The 25,444-nt window shown below is 46.7% G+C and overlaps 1 protein-coding gene across 2 annotated transcripts in view; it reads right to left on the reverse strand.

Annotated features, from left to right (window-relative positions):
• The window catches only part of LOC119968041 (transmembrane protein 35B-like), an 89,987-nt gene that overhangs the window by 53,693 nt on the left and 10,850 nt on the right, over positions 1-25,444 (reverse strand). For both annotated transcript variants that reach the window (XM_038801141.1, XM_038801149.1), the window contains exon 2: positions 4,730-4,910. In XM_038801141.1, coding sequence (XP_038657069.1) covers positions 4,730-4,910 — 181 coding nt within the window. The remainder of the gene's footprint in view (positions 1-4,729; positions 4,911-25,444) is intronic.

Genomic DNA, 25,444 nt, shown 5'->3' on the forward strand with positions numbered 1-25,444 from the left:
AATTGGGCTCTCTAAATTTTAAAAAATAAATTAAAAAATTTTTTAAAGATTAAGAACAAATAGAAACCTCATAACAAATAAATAACTAACGCCCCGACACACCAACAATCACCACTTGTGGACTTGGGACCACCTTCAGCACCTTGGACGTTACGTCCACGAACCCCTGCCAGAACCCCTTTCACCTCGGACATGCCCAAAACATGAACATGGTTCGCAAGCCTCCCCGCGCACCACCCACACCTGTCCTCCACCCCCTCAAAGAACCGACTCATCCTGCCCACCGTCATATGTGGCCTGTGGACTACCTTAAACTGAATAAGGCTAAGCCTGGCACATGACGAAGGTGCATTCACCCTCCTCAGAGCCTCCCTCCCATAACCCAGCCTCCATTACCCCAAGCCCCAGTTCTTCCTCCCACTTCTGTTTGACTTACCCTATCAGGGTTCCCTCCAAGTCCATTAGATCCTTGTAAATCTCAGACACCTTACCCTCACCTACTTCTGCTTTCGATATCACCTTATCCTGTAGCTCCAGGGGCAGCAGCTTGGGAAAGGACTGCACCTGCTTCCCCACATAATCCCGTACATGTAAGTACCGGAACCCGTTCCCACTGGGTAGCTCATACGTCCCCTCCAGTTCCTCCAAACCTGAATAGCTACCCCTCCCTTCCCCCAACAGGTCCCCAAACCGCTCGATCTTTGCCCGTCGCCACCCCCGAAACACGGCATCTAAACGCCCCTCCCCACCACCCCACCACTGGTGCAAGTCTATGATTACCCAAATCAACCTCGAATGCTGTCTCCAATGTCCCCCCCCCCATACCCGCCCGACTCATGGAGTGCTCGGCCAGCGAGTATGGCAGATACGTCGCCAACAATGCCCTTAAACTCGTGCTCCTGCAGGAGGCTGCCTCCATCAGCTCCCACACTGACCCCTCCCCCACTACCCACTTCCTAACCATGGCTATATTCGCTGCCCAGTAATAGTTCATCATACTTGGTAAGGTCAGCCCCCCCCCCCCCCCCCCCCATCCCCAACCTGCGACCCTGCTCCAACAGCACCTTCTTTACCCGTGGGGATTTCCCCGCCCACACAAATCCCAAAATCAAAGCATTAACCTTTCAGAATAACGATTTTGGAATGATGATCGGGACGTTCTGAAATACAAATAAGAGCCCTGGGGGTACAGTTTTCACTGTCTGCACCCGCCCGGCCAATGAGCACATCTCTCTTCATGAAATTCCCACTCATCCTTTCCACCAACCACCAAATTCAATTTATTCAGTTGTTCCCATCCCCGCGCCACCTGCATGTCCAAATATCTAAAGCTTACCCCCACCACCCTGAACGGCAGCTCGCCCAACCTCCTCTCCTGCCCCCTGGCCTCGATCGGCAAGTCCTCACTGTTCCCCATGTTTAACTGAATCTGAAAACCGGCCAAACCCCCTCCAGAATATTCATAATTCGCCCAAAGCCTCCCAATGGGTCCGAGATATAAAGCATGTAGCGAGACACTGTGCTCCACCCACCCCCCTGCACTATCCCTCTCCACCACCTTGATGCTCTAAACGCCATTGCCAGTGGCTCTATTGCCAAGGCAAAGAACAACGGGAAGTGTGGGCACACCTGCCTTGTCCCACGGTGTAGCCCAAAGTTCCCCCGAGCTTACCCAATTTGTACGTACACTCGCTACAGACTATACAACAAACGGACCCAGTCAACAAACTCCTACTCGAACCTGAACCTGACACAACACTTTGCACAAATACTCCTACTCCACCCGATCGAATGCCTTCTCCGCATCCATTGCGACTGCCATGTCCACATCCGGGTGCACCATTATTACATTCAGTAATCTCCTGACTTTGCCGACAGACGCCTCCCCTTTACAAACCTCACCTGGTCTTCCCCAACACCCCCGGCACACCGTCCTCAATCCGCGAGCACAAGGCCTTTGCTAGTAGTTTGGACTCCGCATTTAACAAAATATCGGGCAATAGGACCCAGACTGCTCCAGATCTTTATCCTTCTTTAATATTAAGGATATGGAAGCCTGTGATAATGTAAGGGGGAGTTTCCTCTTATCCCTCGCCTCATTATATGCCCTTTCTGGTAGGGGCCCCAGATCCCCAGAAAACGTCTAATAAAATTCTACAGGGAACCTATCCGGGCCCAGGGCCTTCCCTGCCTGCATCGACCCATCTCCTTCATCATCAGTCCAATGGGGGCCCCCAGCCCCTCCACCAAGTCCTTCTCCACCTTGGGGAACTCCAACCCATCTAGGAAATGCCACATTCCCTCCCCCCTGCCCGCTCGGGGGCTCTGATTCATAGAGCCTCTTATAAAGTTCTTCAAAAACCCCATCCACCCCCACTGGATCCAGTACCACTCTTCCCCTCACGTCCTTCACATTTCCGATATCCCACACTGCTTCCTGCATCCTAAGTTGGTTAGCCAGCATCCTAATCGTCTTCTCCCCATATTCATACACTGCCCCTCTGCAACTGCCCCACTGCCTTCCCCGTGGACACCAACCCAAACTCCATCTGGAGTTCTGCCGCTCTTTCAACAGCCCTGCATGTGGGGCCTCCAAGTATCTCCTATCCACCCGCGGAATCTCGTCTACCAGCCTTGCCATCTCTGCTTGTTCCACCTTGTCCCTATGCTCCCGGATCAATATAAACCCTCCCTAACCACTGCTTTAAGCGCCTCCCATAGTGTGGCGGCTGACACCTCACCCGTATCATTCAGTTCCACATACCCCCGGAAGGTGACCCTCACCCGCTCACACACCTCCTCATCCGCTAGAAACCCGACATCCAACCTCCACTGCGGGTGCTTGGCACCTCCCCCCCAGAGTCCACCTGCATGTCTGAGACCACAATAACAAATATTTCTTCACCCTCGACCTCCCAAACCTCTACGGGTCTCCCCCACGACCCCCCGCCAATGCACTCCATGAAGTTCTACAACTCCTTCGCCACCGCTGACACCCTCCCCAACCATGGTCTCGACCGGTCCAAACCTGGTTCAATGACCGTTAAAGTCCCCCCCCCCCCCCCCAACCCCATAATCAACCGGTCCGAGTCCAGCTCTGGGGTCTTTCCCAGCACCCGCCTCATGAACTCAACATCGTCCCAGTTTGAGGCATAAACATTCACCAAGACTACTGGCATTGCCTCCAGCTTCCCACTCACGATCACGAACATACCTCTCAAATCTGCCACTGTATTCCCCACCTCAAACGCCACGCATCTGTTATCAGCACCGTCACACCCCCTCACATTTTCATATCTGATCTTGAATGAAAGCCTTGCCCATCTCACCCTTTCCTTAACCTAGTCTGGCCCCAAACTATCAAGTGCGTTTCTTGCAAAAAGGCCATATCCACCTTCAAGCTCCTCAGATGCGCGAACATGTGTGATTGTTTGACTGGCTCATTCAGCCCTCTCACATTCCATGTGACCAACCTGGTCAGGGGCACCCAGCCCCCTCTCCTGACGATCAACCATACCCCTTCTTCGACCAGGCCTCAGCCCATGTCACGCAACCTTCCCGGACCGCCCTCAGATGTCCACTGCCACCTCCCTTCTTGCTACTCCACAACAGCCACACCCTTTTTAGCAGCGATTTCTTGTGCAATTTACCCCGCTCTCCAAGCCTCATGAGATCTAACAGGATCTTGGGAGACGTCGTGATCTGGATCCTGGCCATTAGTGTTAGCAGGACTTTGATATGGACTCGCATGAGTTACCCAAGGCGCAGGATCTAACTCCCATGCCTCAGAGTCACCGAGCGAGTGCCAGTTGATACTCGTCTTCACAAATGGGGGCCAGACGTATCGGCACTTGGGGGGGAAGTGGGGGCGACTCCCAGGGAATTGGGGCCCCTGGATGGCTAGGCTCTGAGCAGGGTGGTACCCTTGTATCCCCGATGCTACCTGGACACTCTGGCACCGCTATCCTGGCACTGCCAGGATGCCCAGGTGGTACTGCCGTGCTGGCGGGGGCACTGGCAGGCTGGCAGTGACTTGGTGCCCGGGTTACATTTTGCCTATGGCGAGGATCGGGCCCATGGATGCCTGCCCTTATTAGCTGGGATGTGGGGGGCTCAATGACCCCCTTATTGATGAGTTGGGGCACTGGGGGGAGGAGTCCGGAGATCATGTTTCGGAGTCTCAAGATCGGGACGCCATTTTGCACTGGCGAGTTGAGTTCCTCAGAACGCGAAATGGGACTAAGTGTGGCCTTGGTGGGGTGTTTCCCCTGAGGCCCCGAAATGAGTCCCATTAGCTGGCGGGGTCTTTGTTGGCTAATCACACTAGACACGGGACTCTATTTCATTTCCATTAAATTGAGCGCTAAGATTTAGAACTGATATACTACTGACATGAGGGGAGACAAAAAGCATAGAAATTCATGGTTAAAGGTTGTTAAAGCTACCAACAGATAAAACGAAGGCTGAGATTTTCATGCCCATCTGTGGGGGCACCGCTATGGACCCGCTGTGTACAAGCGAAATGTCCAATGACCAGAAGATGCCGGCAGCGGCCGAGGTTGGAAAATCCTGGCCAAACTTTGAACCTAATTCATCTAATACAACATGGGTGGCATAGGGGGGTTCCAAAATGGAGGAAATCACATAGATTTGATTAATGGGTGTGCTCACACCAGACCTCATTGGGTCTGGCCAAAGTGTATTCTACTGGATTATTGTCAGTTCTTACCCATCATGAGGATTGAAAGGAAAATATTACTGATTTCCTGGAGGGCCTTATTCCCAAACGCAAGCAACAAGCCTCCAATCAACTCAATCCAGCCCACCACAAGTTGGTAATCCATGGGGTCTAACTTGACACCCACATCGTTTAATGGGAACACATCGGCAAACTTCACAAACTCGTCCACCTGTTGGAGAAGCACAGAAAGGGAAAGAAAATCAACTGCATTGTACAGCAAGAAACAAAGAACAGGATGAGGCTAAGTGAGCACACAATCTTTCCTGTTTCCCTAGATCAAACTACCCACCTTCTGAAAGCACCCCTCAATCATCTCTTTTTCTAGAAACACACACATGAGCCTATTTATATTGTTTTCTTAATTGGCCTGAACTATTAAGTTATTCCATAATTACTATATTACACTTGAGACAAAACATAAGCTGATGCTGCGGTGAAATAATAGGAGAGGATGCTGCACTGTCAGATGCAATCTTTTGGATAAGATGTTAAACAGAGCCCTCATCGGCCCCAACAGGTGGATGGAAAAGATCCCATGGTATTATTTCAAGGAAGAGCAGGGGAGCTTTCCCCCGTGTCCTGGTTGTTATATTCTCGGAGTGCTGCAAGAAGAAAAGTTATGGAGTTGCAACACTCTTGGATTTCGGAGAAACACAAGGTTTATTGCTCATGCAATCCAAGATGGTGAACTGAAAGACCAAGCAAAACACTCTGCTGACGTCACAACAGATCATGTGACATTCCAGGGGCTGGTTTAGCACACTGGGCTAAATCGCTGGCTTTTAAAGCAGACCAAGGCAGGCCAGTAGCACGGTTCAATTCCCGAAGCAGCCTCCCCGAACAGGCGCCGGAATGTGGCAACTAGGGGCTTTTCACAGTAACTTCATTGTAGCCTACTCGTGACAATAAGCGATTTTCATTTTCATTTTTTTTTCATTCCACCAGCAGGGATGTATTGTCGGATACAAAACACTAGCTAATATTCATCCCTCATTCAACATGCAAAAACAGATTGTCTGGTCATTATCACATTGCTGTTTGTGGGAGTTTACTGTGCGCAAAATGGCCGTGACATTTCCTACATTACAGCACTTGAAATGCTGGCTGAACGGTGCTCTGAAACAACCTGAGGTCATGAATGGCATTGGGTAAATGCAAGTCTTTCTTTTCGTAATAAGTTTTACTCCACAATACACCCTCGCATCCTTGTTTTAAATTTGTGCCCCCTGGAAGTTTAGACACTGTCTGGGATTTTGCGGCCATACCCACCGGCAGGATCTTGCGGTCACGCCAGCAGTGACCCCCTGCCGCAGATTCCCCGACAGCGGAGGATACGAAAAACGGGAAACCCCGCTGATAGCAGCAGGACTGGAAGATCCCGCTGCGGGTCAATGGCAGGCTGCCTCTGCTGCTATAAAGCATGCCGCAGTGCAGAAAATCCTGCCCAAAGTGACCAATTTGCCTGGATCAACTCTTCCCAAACCCCCTGATGGGGTTTGACCAATTTTGCTTACTCTTTGCTTTAAAAAAATTCACGTGAATTATCACATAAACAAGAAGGAGATCAAAAGAAAATGATCACTTGACCATTGCTGTTCCCCCCTCCTTACAGCCAAATGAAGGGCACTTTGCTGGTGGCTGGTAACTGCCTCCCCATCCTCTCTATCACTTCAAGCATTTAGTAGACCACAAACGGGGCCGAATTGAGTTGGTAAAAAGAAAACTTGGTTTACTGCAAAGCAATTATGGGCGGGATTCTCCGACCCCCCCCCCCCCCGCCGGGTCGGAGAATCGCCCGGGGCCAGCGTCAATCCCGCCCCCGCCGTGTACCAAATTCTCCGCCACCCGAGAATCGGCGGGGGCGGGAATCGCGCCGCGCCGGTCGGCAGGCCCACGATGGGCTGAAGTCCCGCGACTGACAATCCTCTCCCGCCGGCATGGATTGAACCACCTCTGGTACTGGCGGCGCGGGCGGGCGCTGGGGCGCCTAGCCCCTCAATGTGAGGGCTTGGCCCCTAAAGGTGCGGAGAATTCCGCACCTTTGGGGAGGCCCGACGCTGGAGTGGTTGATGCCACTCCAATACGCCAGGACCCCCCGCCCCGCCGGGTAGGGGAGAATCCCGCCCTATATTTACAATATGCATCAGACCCCAGCCGGGTCTATTCTTTCAGTTCCATACCTGGCCAACTTTATATAGAGCTCAATCATGAATGTCCTCGGGCTCCCCGCCCCCTTAACGGAGGAGTTTGTAATCCGTGAGACTCACAGGGAGACTGACTGCTCCAATCCTGTGGGTCGCGTGCTGGTTATAACATGCCTCTCCCCCAAGGTCTGACGACTCTTCCGACGACTGCCGAGTAGGAGGGCGCCGGACTCTCTTCTCCCCTGTCTGTGCTCCCTGCACCTGCAGGGCTGGATTTGGTGGTGTATATTTGGGAGGCGAATGCCATTTCTGTTCGAAATGCCATGGTGGATGCATGGGGGCTGCCGCACTACTTGAATCCCGGAGACCTCCACTGCCTGGGTCTCCATTTCAGAATCCATATATACAACCTTTGGTTTCTTGACCCGCTTGGGGTCATGTTCTAGCCTCGACTAGCATCGGATTTGATTGGACTGTAAATTTCCCCTCCAGAGGAATTTATCGTAAGACTCGTCCAATGGGCCAAATGTGATAGAATGCTTTTTCATGCTGCGACCTTGTGCCTGAACGTGATAAGATACCGGCCCTGTCCGGTGGATGATTGTCCCTGAGATCCACTGAACACCATCTGCAAAGTTCTGAACATAGATTGCGCCACCTGGCACAGTCTGGGTGGCTTTCGTCTAACAAGGCAGTCCTTTCTGCTCCTGGCTATGGCGTATCTTCCCACCATTATCAGGGAAAATCAGACTAAGGCAGGTTTGAAGCCTCCGGCCCATTAGCAATTCAGCCAGGACTCGCCCCGGTCGCGGCATGCGGAGTGGTCTGATAGCAGAACAAAAATCTGGCCAGTCCTGTGTCCATCAATCCCGAAGGCTGCTTTCTCAGCCCTCGTTTAAACATCTGTACCGCCCTTTCCACCAGCCCACTTAAAGCTGGGTGGTCCGGGGCCGTATGGGTGTGCCATGCCCCATTTATCTTCAGGAATCCTGAGAATTCCTCACTTGTGAAAGGCTGTAACTAACACCTCCGGGAGACCGTGCTGAAAGACAGATGCAATTTCTCAATGGTCACCTTCGAGGTGCATTTTTTTCCAATTAAGCAGCAATTTAGCGAGGCCAATCTTTGGGTTTGTGGAGGTGGGACCCACGCAGTCACAGGGAGAATGTGAAAACTCCACACAGACAGTAACCTGGGGCCAGAATCGAAACCGGGTCCTCAGCGTCATGAGACAGCAGTGCTAACCACTGTGTCACTGTGCCACCCACACCTTTGAGGTGCTTGACGACATTCTGTGGACTTCTAACCACTTAGAGTGGGCATCTATCAGAAGTAAGAATATCGAGCCTTGAAAGGGGCAGGCAACATCAGTGTGTAACCGCACCCACGGTCATCCCAGCTATTCCCACGGGTGAAGGGGCACAGCTAGTGGAAGCTTCTGTTGTTCTTGATAGACACCGGACTGCTAATCTACCCATTCTGTACCTGCTTCCAAGCCCAGCCACCAAACGGAGATGCAGAAGAGTATTTTGATTTTGGACACCCATCTCTAGAAATGACGGAAATCCTCGCCCAAATTACTTAAATGTTCCTGTTCAGTTGCCCGTGACTAACACATCGTCCATATACACCACCACTTGTGCAAGGCAATCATCCCAGTATGTTTTACATTACGCTTTGGAATGTGGCACAGGCCAACGACATTCCAAACGGTAGTCTTGTGTACTTGTATAGGCCTCTATGGGTGTTTATAGTGATGTGTTTATGTACGGCAGGGTCCAATTCTAACTGCAAATACACATGGCTTTTTAATCGAGCTTCGTAAATGAGTATTCATCGGCCAGTTTTGCGTGTATGTCCTTGATACGGGGCATCAGTTAACGATCCAGCAGGAGGTCCTGTTGACTATCAACTTATAGTCCCCACATAGTCTGATCATCTTAAAACTAGTTTGAGCACCATCCAATCGGCAAAACGTACTGGTCTAATGATCCCAAGGCCTTTCAGCCGGCTGAGTTTGGCCTCAGCTTTTGCTAAGAAAGCATAAGGGACTGGTGAGGCCTGAAGTACCTTGGCTGTGCGTCCGAATCTACCTGAATTTTTGCCATGGCCCCTTTTATTTTCCCAGGTCCTGGTTGGAAAACCTTGGGGTATTTCCCTAGCACTTCGTATCCACCCCCGCATCCCAATTGGAAAATATGCTGCCAGTCCAGTGGTAGACATTTCAGCCAATCGCAGCGTAGCAGGCTGGGGCCGTGTCCCTTTACTATGCACCTAGTTCCTGCAATGGCTAATGGTTCGCTGGTGTACGTTGCTAATCTTGCCTCCGTGTCCCGGATATCGAATGCCACATCCCCGTCCTTATCCTGTTGAAGGTCCGCTTCCCAATAACTGAAACCACAGCTCATGTCTAGTGTTATGGCCAGGGTTTAGAGAACCCCAAAGTATATCATGGAGTTCACCTGACCCACAACTTTAAAGAGATTTTGGTTATGGGGAGCATAAAGGCCCACTCTACAGGTGTGATGCAACAGAGATCTAAAGTACTTTTAAAACAAAACAATTGCCGGGATTCTCTAATCCCGCGGCAGAGTGTCCACGCCATCGTAAAGTCATGTTTTACGACAGCGTGAACGGGCCGCTACCATGACTAATTCTGGCCCCTACAAGGGGCCAGCACGGCGCTGGAGAGGTTCGCGCCGCTCCAGCTGCCCATCCCGGTGCGAACTTTGCGCCGTGGGGTCCGCGCATGCACAGTGACCTCCTTCAATGCGCCAGCCCCGACGCAACATGGCGCAGGGCTACAGGGGCCGGCGCATAGGAAAGAAGGCCCCGATCGCGGGCCAGGCCACATCAGAGGGCCCCCCCCCCCCCCCCCGGGTTGGAGTCCCCCCCCACCACAGGCCGCGCCACCCGACCCTTCAACGCCGAGGTCCTGCCGGCTCAGAGCAGGTTAGAATGGCGCCGACGGTACTCGTTTTTTTTCTTACGGCCGTTTGGCCGATCCGTGCCAGAGAATCGCGGGGGGGGCCGCATAGAGCGGCCTGAGACCGGCGCCGTGCTAACCACGCCAGCGCCAATGGTGCCGATTCTCCGCTCTGCAGAGAATCGTGTTCCGGCGTCAGGGCGGCGTGGCCCGGTGTGGAGGAGATTCTCCGGCCTGGCTCAGGGCTGGAAAAATCCCGCCCATTGTTTATTCTATGAATCCAGTTAATATTTTATAAACACACAGTAAACATATTAGCAACAATCAACCCAAATAGTTCCCCCAAAGAATACAGTACTCTATAAGTACTCTATAAGTAACCCTTAATCTTTCCTCGCAACACCCATGAGACAAATACCCTCTTTAACAAAGACAACTGGTTTAAATTCTCTACTGAGAGCAGTTATCAATTTTAAATTAGCAAGTGATCTGAAGACATTCTTTTTCATGAAGAGAGAGACCAAAATTACACCTTGTTCGGCTGGATGCAGCTCCACTCTGAAAATGAAACTAAAACACAGACACACATCAGCTTTTTGCTCAAAGCGAAAGTAAAAAGCAACAGACCAAAACCCAGCTCCACCCACACTCTGACATCACTGCAGCTATTTGATAAAGACCCATTTCTTAAAGGTACTCTCACATGACACTAGTTCCATGTCTAATGGATGACCATTAACTTGCACAGTTATCTTGATGGGGGTCACTCAAGCCGCCACAAATCAATTCAGCTGCGTACCCTCTTCCCCTGGCAGATACAGGTGGAAAAGTGCGAGCCCTTGGTTGGTGCCGGCCTCAAACGGGGCGCAGGGGTTGCTGGCTGACTTGTGCCTTGTGCTCCCTGCAGCTCCTGCATCCACATGCCCCGCAATGCCTGGGCATTCGCTCTACAGGCTCCGGGGAGGTATCCCGTTAGGTTGTTTTGGACCTTGACTAACCGACCTGACCCCTACAGTACTCTGTCCAGGACAGGGTTTCAGTCTTGGGCAGCCGCTCACCGGGTGAGGGCACATGCTATGGTGTTTATCTCCATCTCCTGGATCTCTTGCTCTCCTCTCTCAGCGCTTCTGCGGGAAAGCAACATTTGCACAGCCTGCTGGTAGCTTCTTCTGAGTGACCATGTTATTTATGCCGTAGACCAAACGGTCGCATAGCACTTAGGAAAGTGTAGTTCCGTATTCACAATATTCGTCTAGTTTTCGTAGCCTTGTCTGTACCTCGGTTACGGACTCTCCTGGGGTCCTCTCTGCCAAATTAAATCTTTTCCTCTGCATTATATGGACGGTTTAGGGTTGAAGTGTTGTGCCACAATGATGAGGGTGATCACAGCTACACACACCCAACATGGGTTGCTGAAGAGGAATGGAGGGCCAATGATGCAATCCACGTTGCAGGACATTGAGATGCCGGCATTTTGAGAGCAGGCCACACCCTGTGGGCCAGGGTTTAGAGAATCCCAAAGTGTATCATGGGGTTCACCTGACCCACAACTTTTCAGGTTGTGGTATGGGGAGCAGACGGCCCACTCTACAGCAGAAGTGGAAAAGTATTTTTTAAAGCAAAACATTGTTTATTCTATGAACTCAAGTTAACCTTTTTAAAACATAGTGAACATCTTAGCAACCATTAATTCAAATTCAACCCCCAAAGAATACAACACTAAGTAATCCTTTAAGCTTTCCTTTTAACATCCATAAGACTTAAAACACCTTTTACCAGAATCACATCAGGTTAAAGACACTACTGTTATCAGTTTTAAATCACCTGGATCTATTTATAGTCTTTAGATTACAGAGAGAGACTCTAATACAACTGCTGGCTGTGCCTGCAGTAATCCAGCTCTGAAAACGAAACTAAAACACACCCTGCAGCAAAAGCAAAAGTAAAAAGCTGAGACAGCTCAACTTCACCCCCTCTGACATCACTGCAGTAATAAACACCCATTTCTTAAAGGTACTCTCACTACAGATATATATATATACACACCCATTTATAAACACCCATTTCTTAAAGGTACTCTCACATGACACCTCCCCCACAAGAAAAAAAAATAAACTATCAACTTCAAGATGGGTTTCATTTTTCACCTTTTCACTATCCTTTAAGAAATGCATGCAGTAAATATACCTTTTTGTTTCAAAAAACACACGGAAACAGGTATAATATTTATTTCATTTTTTTTCTTCTTCCTCCAATTGAAATTGCTTTTGTTCATCACATTTGTGGCAAAGCATCGGCTATAACGTTTTCTCATCCTGCTACATGTACTATTTTTAAATGAAATGGCTGTAACAATAAACTCCAGTGAAACAGCCTTGCATTGTTATTCTGGAATCGCTCCAAAAACGTCAAAGAATTATGATCAGTATATATAATGGTGTCAGACGGATTGCAAGTCACATAAATGTGAAAATGTTGCAAAGCTAGCACCAAACTCAACGTCTCCTTCTCAATCGTTGAATACTTTTTCTGATGGGAATTCAATTTCTTTGAAAAATAGCCAATAGGCCACTCTTGCCCTTCGTCGTCGTCTTGTAGAAGCACCGCACCTACACCCACATCACTCACATCAACCGCCACTTTGAATGGTTTTGTATAATTTGAGACGGCTAAGACAGGAGCAGTGGTTAACACAGCCTTCAGGGGGCAGCACGGTGGCCTAGTGGTTAGCACAACCGCCTCATGGCGCTGAGGTCCCAGGTTCGATCCCGGCTCTGGGTCACTGTCCGTGTGGAGTTTGCACATTCTCCCCGTGTCTGCGTGGGTTTCGCCCCCACAACCCAAAAATGTGCAGAGTAGGTGGATTGGCCACACTAAATTGCCCCTTAATTGGAAAAAATAATTGGGTAATCTAAATTTATAAAAAGAAAAAAAAAACACAGCCTTCAGGCCGTCAAATGCTTGTTGACACTCCGCTGTCCACTGAAATTTGTTACGCTTCTTGAGCAAGTCCGTCAGTGGAGCGACCACACTGCTGAAATTCAGCACAAATGTGTGGTAAAAACCACTCTTACCAAGAAATCGCATTATTTCCCGTCGAGTAGAGGGTATCGGAAACTCCCCAATAACTTTTTTTTTCACATCCCGTGGGACCATTCGACCCTGTCCGATTATATGGCCAAGAAAAGTGACTTGGGCTTTTCCAAATTCACTTTTGGCTAGGTTTACCACCAAACCCGCCTCCTGAAGTCAATCGAATAACTCCATCAGATATTTTAAATGTTCTTTCCATGTCTGGCTGAAAATTACCAGATCGTCGATGTATACCGCACAATTGGGTAATCCTGAAACAACTTTGTTAGTTAACCATTGAAATGTGGCTGGGGTGTTTTTCATGCCAAATGGCATAATTTTGAATTGGCATACACCATGTGGAGTCACAACAACTTAAATCTCCTTCGCCCTTTCGGATAAAGGTACCTGCCAGTAACCTTTAAGTAAATCCAGTTTGGAAATTAAAAACTGATTGTCCCACTTTCTCAATGCAATCCTCCAAACGTGGGATAGGATAAGAGTCCATCCTTGTAACTGCATTAACATTTCTATAGTCCACACACAACCGTTGGGTACTGTCTGGTTTAGGTACCATCACTATGGGTGAGCTCCATTGGCTGCAACCCACTTCAATTATGCCATTTTTAAGCATACTCTCAATCGCTTTGTTAACCTGTGCCAATTTTAAAGGGTTAAGTCTGTATGGATGTTGTTTAATTGGAACAGCATTTCCCACATCTACATCATGTATAGCCATTTTAGTACTTCCCAATTTATCTCTACAAACTTGCCCATGTGATATCAATAACTCTTTCAGGTCAGTCCATTTTTCCTCTGGAAGGTAACTCAACAATTTATCCCAATTTTTAAGAACATCCTCGTTTTCCAATTTAATTTGACGTGTCAAATTCACAGACATCTGGATTTGGTTCATCACTTTGAGTTCGAATCATTAAAACCTCCTCCTTTTTCTCTCCTTCCCTTTCAAAGTACCTTTTAAGCATATTCACATGACACACTTGGTGAATTTTCCTTCTAGCTGGTGTTTTTACCATATAATTCACCTCACTTAATTTCCTTTCAATTTGATAAGGTCCACAAAACCTTGCTTTTAAAGGTTCACCTTTTAAAAGGTTCACCGGGAACAACGCTAAAACTTTATCTCCACTGGCAAAACTACGAACTTTGGATTTCTTGTCCGCTACCCGTTTCATCACATTTTGTGCAACTTTCAAATGCTGTCTAGCCAATTCACCTGCTCTGTTTAATTGTTCCCTAAAATTTGACATGTAATCCAATAACGTAATTTCCGATTTCTCACTCACCAATTTTTCCTCAATCAATTTAAGTGGTCTTCTTACCTCATGACCAAAAAATAGTTCAAACGGACTAAATTTGGTTGACTCATTAGGTGCATCCCTAATTGCAAACAATGCGAATGGGATTCCTTTATCCCAATCCACTGGATAATCGTGACAATAAGCCCTCAACATTGTCTTTAATGTCTGATGCCACCTTTCTAACGCTCCCTGCAATTCTGGATGGTACGCAGTTGATTTAAATTGTTTTATTCCTAAGCTATTCATAACATCTTTGAATAACATTAAGGTAAAATTTGATCCTTGATCCGATTGTATTTCTGTGGGTAGTCCATATCTAGTAAAGAATTTAAGTAACTCCTCCACAATCTTTTTAGCTGTAATATTACGTACTGGAATGGCCTCTGGAAACCTAGTAGACACATCCACTATCGTCAAAAGATATTGATTCCCACTATTTGTTTTAGGAACGGTCCCACGCAATCAATTAGGACCCTTGTAAAAGGTTCCTCAAATGCTGGAATGAGTATTAAGGGCGTTGGTTTTATCACTGATTGAGGTTTCCCTATCACTTGACATGTGTGACATGATTGACAAAATTTAACTACATCTTTATGTAGTCCAGGCCAATAAAATGTTTCTGGATTTTAGCTTGAGTTTTCCTTATTCCCAAATGACCTCCAACTGGTACCTCATGTGCAACTCACAACACCTCCTTTCTATACCCTACCGGCAATACTACTTGATGAACTTCTGCCCACTTTTCATCCGCCTGCATATGTAAAGGTCTCCAATTACTCATCAAGACATCACTTTTACAGTAATAACACTCTGGTATACACTCAGATTCCTCTTCCGTTTATGCTTTCTGATACATCCGTTTTATTTCTACATCTTTCTGTTGTAACTCCGCCAATTTTCCTTAGCTAAAAATATCCGCCTCAGCCTCCACCTGTTCTTGTTCTTTTTCAACCATCTGATCAAAAATCGTTTCTGATAATTGCACTTCAATCTCATCTTCACTCTTTGATTTCTCCCATTGTCTTAAACTGTGACCTTGTTACAGCACTATCCGGAAAAAATCCCAGTATATTCGTCCTTCAACGCTTTCGTTGTCTGATTTTCCACTGGCTTATCCACCACAGTAGGCATCACTCTCACCTGCGATCCAGCTATATCATTACCCAAGATAAACTGTATTCCTGGACAAGATAGTTTCTCTGTTACTCCTACTACCACTTCACCACTCTTCTCTGGTCTTTCCAACCTTCCCTTATATAATGGAACACAACTCCTCTCACCCTGAATTCCACATATTATCACCTTTTCTGGCAACATTCTTCCCAAACTGCATAACTCCTCATCTCTTACCATTAAAGATTGACTAGCTCCCGTATCTCTTAAAATTGTGACTTCTTTACCTGCTCCTCCTGATATACATCAGTAAACTTTACCCACACAAGGAAATTCTTTAAAGAGATCTGGCACCTTCTCATCAATCACCTCTTGATAAAGTTGTACAATATTTTGCACCTCCTTCGCTTCACTTGGGCTTTCCTTTACCACTTTAACAAACCCTACTGTCTTATCCTGTTTTACCACATCAGCCTTCCCAGTACTTTTCTTCAACCACCAACACTGAATTTACATGGTCTAGTTTATTAGTGAAAACATTTGAAACTTTTCATTTCTTTTCCACCCTCCTGGATTTCTTTTTCAATCTGAGGTACACTCTCCTTATTATCTCCCATCAGATCATCTTTACTTTACCACTTGAGTATTTCTCATGTCCCCAGTTTCTATCCCTCACAGGCTGAAACTGATATCGGAAACCAAGCTTTGATTTATGAACTAATTCTCAATCATCTGCCATTTCTGCTGCTAATCTCGCAGTTTTAACCCTCTGCTCTTCCACATGAATTCTCATTACATCAGGAATTGAATTTTTAAACTCCTCCAAAAGTATAATTTCTCTGAGAACTTCATACGTTTGGTCTATTTTCAAAGCCCTTATCCATTGTCAAATTTACTCTGTTTGAGCCTTTCAAACTCCATGTACGTTTGACCAAATTATTTCTTAAATTTCTAAACCTTTGTCTGTAGGCTTCAGACACTAGTTCATATGCACCTGAGATGGATTTTTTCACCTCCTCATACGTCTCAGATACCTCCTCCGGTAGTGATGCAAACACTTCAATGGCCCTACCTACCAGCTTTGTTTGAATCAGCCACATGTCCTGTGGCCATTTCATTTGTTTAGCTACCTTCTCAAATAAAATGAAAAAGGCTTCTCCCTCCTTCTCATCAAACCTTGGCAATGCTTGGACATATTTAAAGAGATTCCCATCAAGCCTTTGACCGTGACGCTTTTTCTCACTATCCTCATCATTATCCACCAACTGTACGTTTTCCTTTACCTCTGCCAATTTTAACTGACTGTCATGTTTCATGGCCATTTTCTGAAGTTCAAACTCTCTCTTTATCCTTTTTCCCTGATTTATATCTCCCTTTCTCTTTCTTCTGTGAGGGCTATTCTTTATTTTCTCCTTTCTTCTCTCTTTTTCTTCTCTCTTTCTTTTTCCTCTCTCTTTCTTTTTGTTCTGCTAGGGCTGTTCTTTCTGTTTTCTTTTCTTCTCTCTCTTTTTCCTCTCTCTTTCTCTCTCTTTTTTCTCTCTCTCTTTCATATTCAAGCTGTTTTAATTCTTTCTCATGTTCCATTTGTTAAATTGTAACTGAATTTTTGACATTTCCAATGAGTCAAACTGTATCTCAGGCAACTTTAAATGCTTAGCCACCGCCATAATGACCTCATCATTTCACATTTTGTCGGGTAATGTTAACTGCAATGTTTTTGCCAAATCTAACAGTCTGCTTTAGTCTCTGTCCGTAAGGTACTGCGTGTGACCGTCTCTACCCCCAAAACAATGTTTATTCTATGAACTCAAGTTAACCTTTTTAAAACATACAGTGAACATCTTAGCAACCATTAATTCAAATACAACCCCCAAAGAATACAACACTAAGTAATCCTTTAAGCTTTCCTTTTAACATCCATGAGACTTAAAACACCTTTTACCAGAAACACATTATGTTAAAGACACGACTGTTATCAGTTTTAAATCACCAAGATCGATTTACAGTCTTTAGATTACAGAGAGAGACTCTAATACACCTTCTGGCTGTGACTGCAGCTATCCAGCTCTGAAAATGAAACTAAAACACACCCTTCAGCAAACAGCCTGAAACAAAAGTAAAAAGCTGACAGACAGCCCAGCACCATCCCCTCTCTGACATCACTGCAGTAATAAACACCCATTTCTTAAAGGTACTCTCACATGACACTGTTCTATAACTTGGAGAGAGCATATTGAAATCAATCTGCTCCCAGCACTCAAACCCACTTTGAACTTGCTGTGGCAACAGACAAATTAAAGGAAGAAAACCCACTGGGAAACGTTGGCAGCATTTAAAGATGCAATGGCCACACGAACAGGCATTTTGCAAGAGTGTGTTTCCTCTTCAATATTCTAAAACCTTTTTTGCCTTTTCAAAATATATAATGCTGAGGTGTGAGACAGAGGCTGTAGGCGAGCGATGGCACAACGCTGGCTCCAACTCTAATTGCTGGCTGGAACTGTCGTGTACAAGGTGCTACAGACAGGGTTGCATAGAGGGCACCTCATACAAGCTGGCTGTTTACCATGCCCAACAGAAGGTGGAAGGCTAGCTGTATGCGGTCTACAAATAGGGAGTGAACAAGGGAGAAGGTGACAGATTATAAAAGGACGTGACAAGCTGAGATCAGAAGAAAAAAAACGACAATGAGGTCCTCTTGCAACAATTAACAGAAATGTTGCCCCCCCCCTCCCCCACCCCCACCCCACCTTGCCTGCATTCCTCCCCCACAGCTTTCACATTCCTCCCACCCTCCACATAAATTGCCATGTTCACGTCTCCCAGGAATTTCAGGCATACCACTGCGCAGAAACATGGTCACCTACTAACACCCAGGGTGGGCACTAAGCAGCCATCAACGACCTTTCACATTTTGTGAAATGCATCAGACAATGCAAAACAACCTCCTCAACAAACCTGCTGGCTCTCCATGGGGTGCAGATGCTCAAACGTTAAGGACCTCAGCTCTGGTCATTGTCTACTTGACTGTGCACGAGTTTGGTACAATTCATCCCACACCAGTCTTGTAGATACCCAGCTCAACACAACAACGTGTATCATCGCGGGTACCCTTCGATCAACTCAACTCTCCCAGCTCCCAGTCCTGACCAACATCCCACTCCCTCACAGAATGAGGGATGGTGCAACATGAAAGCTCCTCGAGAAGGTTTACATCAACCCAAACCTGCCGCTACACAAGGACCTTATCAATCCACCCGCTGCTCGCCTCCCATCATGCAAGTCTGTATGACTAAGACCATCATGCCAAGGAATAACAGCAAAGGCCCTCTGGAGGCAGGAATGGAACCAACACACCACCGTTAAAAACAGCTTCCTCGGGACAGCACGGTGGGGCAGTGGTTAGCACTGCTGCCTCACACCGCCACGGTCAGAGATTCTATCCCGGCTCTGGGTCACTGGCCGTGCGGAATTTGCACATTCTCCCCGTGTTTGCGTGGGTTTCGCCTCCCACAACCCAAAGATGGTCAGGGTAGGTGGATTGGCTATGCCAAATTGCCCCTTAATTGGAAAAAATTAATTGGCAATTTATTAAAAAACACAGCTTTCTAATCACAGATCCCACAGCCCACCCACCCGGCTTCAACCTGTCGCGCCAACATTGGGCACTCCTCAACTATTTCTGCACTGGCTAAGGCCCTTGTGCAGCAAATGGGCACAAGTGGGGCCTCGCAGTGAACCTGGGCTGCAGTCGTGGTGCACCCCAATCAATGACTCACATCACTGAAAACGGTCCCCTGACAAAATTCAGCGGAGGGCTCCATTTAGTCGCTACAGAAAATATTGCCTGGCTTGATGATTACTGCACACGCTAAAAGAAAAAGGCCAGTTGTGCTCTGTTGTTCATTGTGAAGAGAGACTGGGAGGCATCAGGCATCTGTCTGAGTCAGTGGTGAGCAGCACATTGACTGATTTTGCAGAGTTTGCTGTTACAAGGCACAGCTCAGCACAACCATCCCCGAGTTACAATTTGCCTGCAGGCAAGTTTGCTCCAAATGGCAACAGTATCTTGCAACTGACATCCTGCTGGACTACACGAGGTGGAGCCAGTATTCTCAATCATTGGCCAGTAGCTGATCCAAGGCCTGCATGTATGTTTGGAGGCCTGTCGATTCCTCCTTTTTAATCTTGCACCATACAAACACTTCAAATAGCAAATTTAGCACAAACATCTACCCATAATTGGCTGCCTAAAATCATTTTCTAACAGTTTACGATTTTAATATCAAAAATAATCTGAAGTCCATAACATCAGCAGCCCCCAACTAAAAAAAATAATTGGGGAAAAATTGAAAAGCTTTTGCCACTTTGAAGACTTCCTGTGGGTATAAAGCTTCTACTGATCCCAGTCCAAAGAAAGGAAAATGAGCAAAGCTGGCACCAACACTATTATAATGATATGTGGTCTTCTAAACAAGCCTGAAAGCTTAACAAGACTTACTCATGGCTTGCAACTAAATTCTCAGTGCTCCAGGCCACTCTGATACCTGCTGAATTCACACCTGTACTGCTTCGCTACAGCGTGCACAGGTGCCAGGAGGTTTTCTTCTCGACACCCCTCACTAACTGTAGCACCTCAACAGTTGAACTGACAGGGCAGCATGGTGGCGCAGTGGTTAGCACTGCAGTCGCACGGCGCCAAGGTCCCAGGTTCGATCCTGGCTCTGGGTCACTGTCCGTTTGGAGTTTGCACATTCTCCCCGTGTGTGTTTGTGCGGGTCCGTCCCCCCCCCCCCCCCCCCCCCCCCCCCCCCCCCCCCCCCCCCCCGACAACGCAATCCCTTAATTGGAAAAAATTGGGTCCTCTAAATTTATTTTTAAAAACAGTTGCACTGGCTAAAATTGGGTAATCTCACTACAGACAGACATAAATCTGGCCAGAATACCTCATAGTGCAGGGTGCACTAATGAAGCCCGTTTCTGGTGAATAATCACTTAAGAGAGTTTTTTTTAAACAAACAACATAATGAATGCAGTATTGATGGAAATCATTTACATCAAAGAAGTTCCTTCGCCCACTCTAACTGAGCAATAAGCAATGCCCTCGAGTCTCCTTGGTATCGGGCCAACTAACTGTCAATCTGTCCGAAATGAAGTTCAAATAGCAAAGCCGTAATCAATAGTTCTATCTCAGTTAAGTGAGAGGCTGCCAAAAGCTCCATCAGCACTCTTAGCATTAGAATTGCTGACAAACAAATCCATGAACAGTCAAAGTCTGAACCCACCAAAGTGAGACTTACTTTCACTGGTCATTAACCAAGACTCAAGTGCGAAACGATGCCAGAAGAATATATTAGAAGATCAATACTTAGCACATGCACATGAAGCATTTGCCTTCTCTTTTAATGAATGAAGAAATGTTATTCAATCAAGGTAAATATTTGGACACTAATAATTATGGCCTTACTTTTAATAAACAACTGTCAGCATAGAGGCTGCTTTCATCATTTTTGGATTCATCCACATTTACTGCCACACATGCAGGGGCCATAGCTCATGAATAATTAGTCTGTTCTCTTCTATCATAATCTCACACCTCCCTTAATTGCACAATAAAGGGATTGTTTCAGAATCAGCTGCCTGAATTTGGGTTAAGACCCGGTGAGGTGAACCAAATTTTCAATTAATAGGGAAACTCTGCACAGTAAGTAGCTTTGACAGATGAAACATTCCCCCAAAGTCTAGTTGTTTTGTTTCCTCCCTACAAGCCAAGCTTTAGCAGCTACTTAATGCAATGGAGAAAATGCCACAATGGCCATCTTAGACTACCAGACAATATCACTTCAAGCTGCTGAAACATTTGTTCACTTCCAGCACAGAGCGAGATATAATCATTAACATGCACAAAAACATGAACTCTTCTGTTTAACCATTTGTCAAATTTGCTTTTCCAGAGAGTTCCAAAATAAAAGGCTTTCCCTGCTCACTCAGGCTTGCTCCTCTTTCTCGTTCCAACAATAGCAGAGCACAGAATCAAAGTTATAATGGCCCACCATATGCAGCTTGTGGAAACTGGAACAATGAATGCAACATACTTGTTCAGTGGCCACACTGATAATAGTTTCAAACCTGTGTCCGTAAATCAGTGCAGATTGCAACCGTGCGCAATGTTCTAGAAAACCTGGTGGTATAGCCAGATAAATAATTCCCTACTCAAGATATAGATGGTGAACCCAAGGGTGGAGTGAGGGCAAAGGGCAAATAGATGGCACAAGATGAGAAGAGACTGTCGACCATATGGAACGCAGCAAATAGCAGCCAGCCTGTACTGGAAAACAAAGGAGAACAAGTAAGGAAACTGAAAACAGATGGACTAAAATTTCCTTCAGGTGCACAGCAGTGAACATCTAATGAACATGAGGAAATCTGTGAGAAGGGGCTGCACGGTGACTCAGTGGTTAGCACTGCTGCTTAACGGGGCTGAGGAGCCAGGTTTGATCCCGACCCTGGATCACTGTCCGTGTGGAATTTGCACATTCTCCCCATGTCTGCGTGGGTCTCACCCCAACCCAAAGATGTGCAGGGTAGGTGGATTGGTCACGCTAAATTACCCCTTAATTGGAAAAAAAAAGGGTACTCTAAATTTAAAAAAGGAAACCCCCTGTGAGAGATCAATAGATCAAATAAGTTATCTATTATCTTTCTTTTCTTGCTGAAGTCACAAGCACTGATCCGGTTTTAATTTTGTGTTATGGGAAAATAAATTTGACCAGGTTTTAGAACAGTGGAATTCAGGCCAGATCAGGTGGTGGAATTCTCTGTGAATGGGACTATGTCCCCACGCCCACGGGATAACGGGAGCAAATCACTCTGGACTTACCTGGAGAAAATCCAGAGTGATTCCCCGTTTTGAAGGGGGCTTGCAGGGCCCCGGAGTACTCCACGCGGCTCCGGCTGCTGATATGGGACCCTGCACTTCCGACTGCGGGTCCGCGTGGCCCGGCACAACGTGGTTGACCCAGTCGACCCCCCACCCCCCTCCCCGGTGACGGATCCCCCCACCTCCACCAGGGCGGCCGCGGACTGTGTCTGCAGCCGCCACTCCGAGTGCCCGCCGGGTGGAACCATGAGCGAACCACGCCGGCGGGAACTCGGCCAGTTGTCAGCGGAGGATCGCCGCGGGGGCCTCTTTCAATGGCCCCTGACCGGCGCCGTGTCGACCATGCGCCGTGATTGGTGGCTATTCTCCAGTCCCCGGAGAATCGCGCGAAGGCGTCGGACCCGATCATGGGTCTGACGCCTCATTCTCCGCCCCCGCACCGAGCGGGATTGCGGCTCGGAGATTCCTGGCCAGGGTTTATTCGAGTCAAGCACTTCTTAGATTATTAATGTTTGCAGGAAACGATAGCAGGTCTCAGTAGAAATGGTGACTATGGCCCATTGGTAGTTTATAAATGGAACCAAATGTCAGTAAACAGGCCGAGAATCAAAAGACTTTTAGCGTCACTTTGTAGGTACATACAGAAACCTCGAACATGTAAAATCAGGTTATGCTAACTTTGATAGTTAAACCTGCTTGCGAATATTTCATTTTTAAAATTTCGGGATGTGGGCATCGCTGGCTGGACCAGCATTTATTGCACAACCCTAACTACCCTCCACTGCTGTTAGTCTCGAGTCATGTGTAGGCCAGATCAAAGAAGGATGGCAGATTTCCTTCCCGAAAGGATATTAGTGAATCACATGGTTATTTACAACAATTGACAATGGTTGCATGGTCATCGTTAGACTTTTAATCCCAGGTTACTTCTTAATTGAATTTTGTATTGAATGTGCCATGGTGGGATTTGAACCGGAGTCCCCTGATCTTGCCCTAGGTCTTTGGATTCGTAGCCCAGTGACAATACCACTACACCACCGCCTCCCCCAAACTATCAGGATGCATCGCAGCTGAAGTGCGTAAGAAGCATTTCTACTAAAGCATGAGAAATAATACAAGCGGCCCAGGGGCTGCTCACCAGCCAAACAGTCTGCTAAGATCAGTGACTGAGAGTGAAGTTTCAATTTGTAGGAGCCAGCATTTCAGGAGCAACATAAAGTTCACGGCAGATGAGAGTTGCTGCCAAAGCTTACGGATAAAAGCAGATAAGACATAATGATACTTAAAATTTAGCTTTTGCTTTAAAGATTGCAGAATTTATTGGATAAGAATCAACTCGAGTGCTGTACGAATAGAAATGTATCTGAATGTACAGATTGTGATGTTAATTCTATAAAATGTCTTATCCAATGAGAAATCCTCCAAACGAATTCTAATACTGGGGTTTGGAGGTAAAGACACCTTAAAGGGAGGAGTGATACAAGAACATAAGAACTAGGAGGAGTAGGCCATCTGGCCCCTCGAGCCTGCTCCGCCATTCAATGAGATCATGGCTGATCTTTTGTGGACTCAGCTCCACTTTCCGGCCCGAACACTATAACGTAATCCCTTTATTCTTCAAAAAACTATCTATCTTTATCTTTAAAAAATTTAATGAAGGAGCCTCAACTGCTTCACTGGGCAAGGAATTCCATAGATTCATAACCCTTTGGGTGAAGAAGTTCCTCCTAAACTCAGTCCTACTCTACTTCCCCTTATTTTGAGGCTGTGCCCCCTAATTCTGCTTTCACCCGCCAGTGGAAACAACCTGCCTGCATCTATCCTATCTATTCCCTTCATAATTTTATATGTTTCTATAAGATTCCCCCGCATCCTTCTAAATTCCAACGAGTACAGTCCCAGTCTACTCAACCTCTCCTCGTAATCTAACGCCTTCACCTCTGAGATTAACCTAGTGAATCTCCTCTGCACACCCTCCAGTGCCAGTACGTCCTTTCTCAAGTAAGGAGACCAAAACTGAACACAATACTCCAGGTGTGGCCTCACTAACACCTTATACAATTGCAACATAACCTCCCTGGTCTTAAACTCCATCCCTCTAGCAATGAAGGACAAAACTCCATTTTCCTTTTTAATCACCTGTTGCACCTATAAACCAACTTTTTGCGACTCATGCACCAGCACACCCAGGTCTCTCGGGCACAGCAGCATGTTTTAATATTTTATCATTTAAATAATGATCCCTTTTGCTGTTATTCCGACCAAAATGGATAACCTCACATTTGTCAATATTATATTCCATCTGCCAGACCCTAGCCCATTCACTTAACCTATCCAAATCCCACTGCAGATTTCCGGTATGCTCTACACTTTTTGCTTTACCACTCATCTTCTTGTCGTCTGCAAACTTGGACACGTTGCACTTGGTCCACAACTCAAAATCATCCCTGTAAATTGTGAACAATTGTGAGCTCAACACTGATCCCTGAGGGACACCACTAGCTACTGATTGCCAACCAGAGAAACACCCATTAACCCCCACTCTTTGCTTTCTATTAATTAACCAATCCTCTTTCCATGCTACGACTTTACCCTTAATGCCATGCATCTTTATCTTATGCAGCAACCTTATGTGTGGCACCTTGTCAAAAGCTTTCTGGAAAGCCAGATATACCACATCCATTGGCTCCCCATTATCTACCGCACTGGTAATGTCCTCAAAAAATTCCACTAAATTATTTAGGCACGACCTGCCCTTTATGAACCCATGCTGTGTCTGCCCAATGGGACAATTTCCATCCAGATGCCTCACTATTTCTTCCTTGATGATAGATTCCAGCATCTCCCCTACTACCGATGTTAAGCTAACTGGCCCATAATTACACGCTTTCTGCCTACCTCCTTTTTTAAACAGTGGTGTCACGTTTGCTAATTTCCAATTCGCCGGGACCACCCCAGAGTCCGGTGAATTTTAGTAAATTATCACTAGTGCATTTGCAATTTCCCTAGCCATCTCTTTTAGCACTCTGGGATGCATTCCATCAGGGCCAGGAGACTTGTCTACCTTTAGCCCCATTAGCTTGCCCATCACTACCTCCTTAGTGATAACAATCATCTCAAGATCCTCACCTGTCATAGCCTCATTTCCATCAGTCACTGGCATGTTATTTGTGTCTTCCACTGTGAAGACTGACTCAAAAAACTTGTTCAGTTCCTCAGCCATTTCCTCATCTCCCATTATTAAAT

Source organism: Scyliorhinus canicula, chromosome 1, assembly GCF_902713615.1.
Source record: "Scyliorhinus canicula chromosome 1, sScyCan1.1, whole genome shotgun sequence".
Lineage (NCBI taxonomy): Eukaryota > Metazoa > Chordata > Chondrichthyes > Carcharhiniformes > Scyliorhinidae > Scyliorhinus > Scyliorhinus canicula.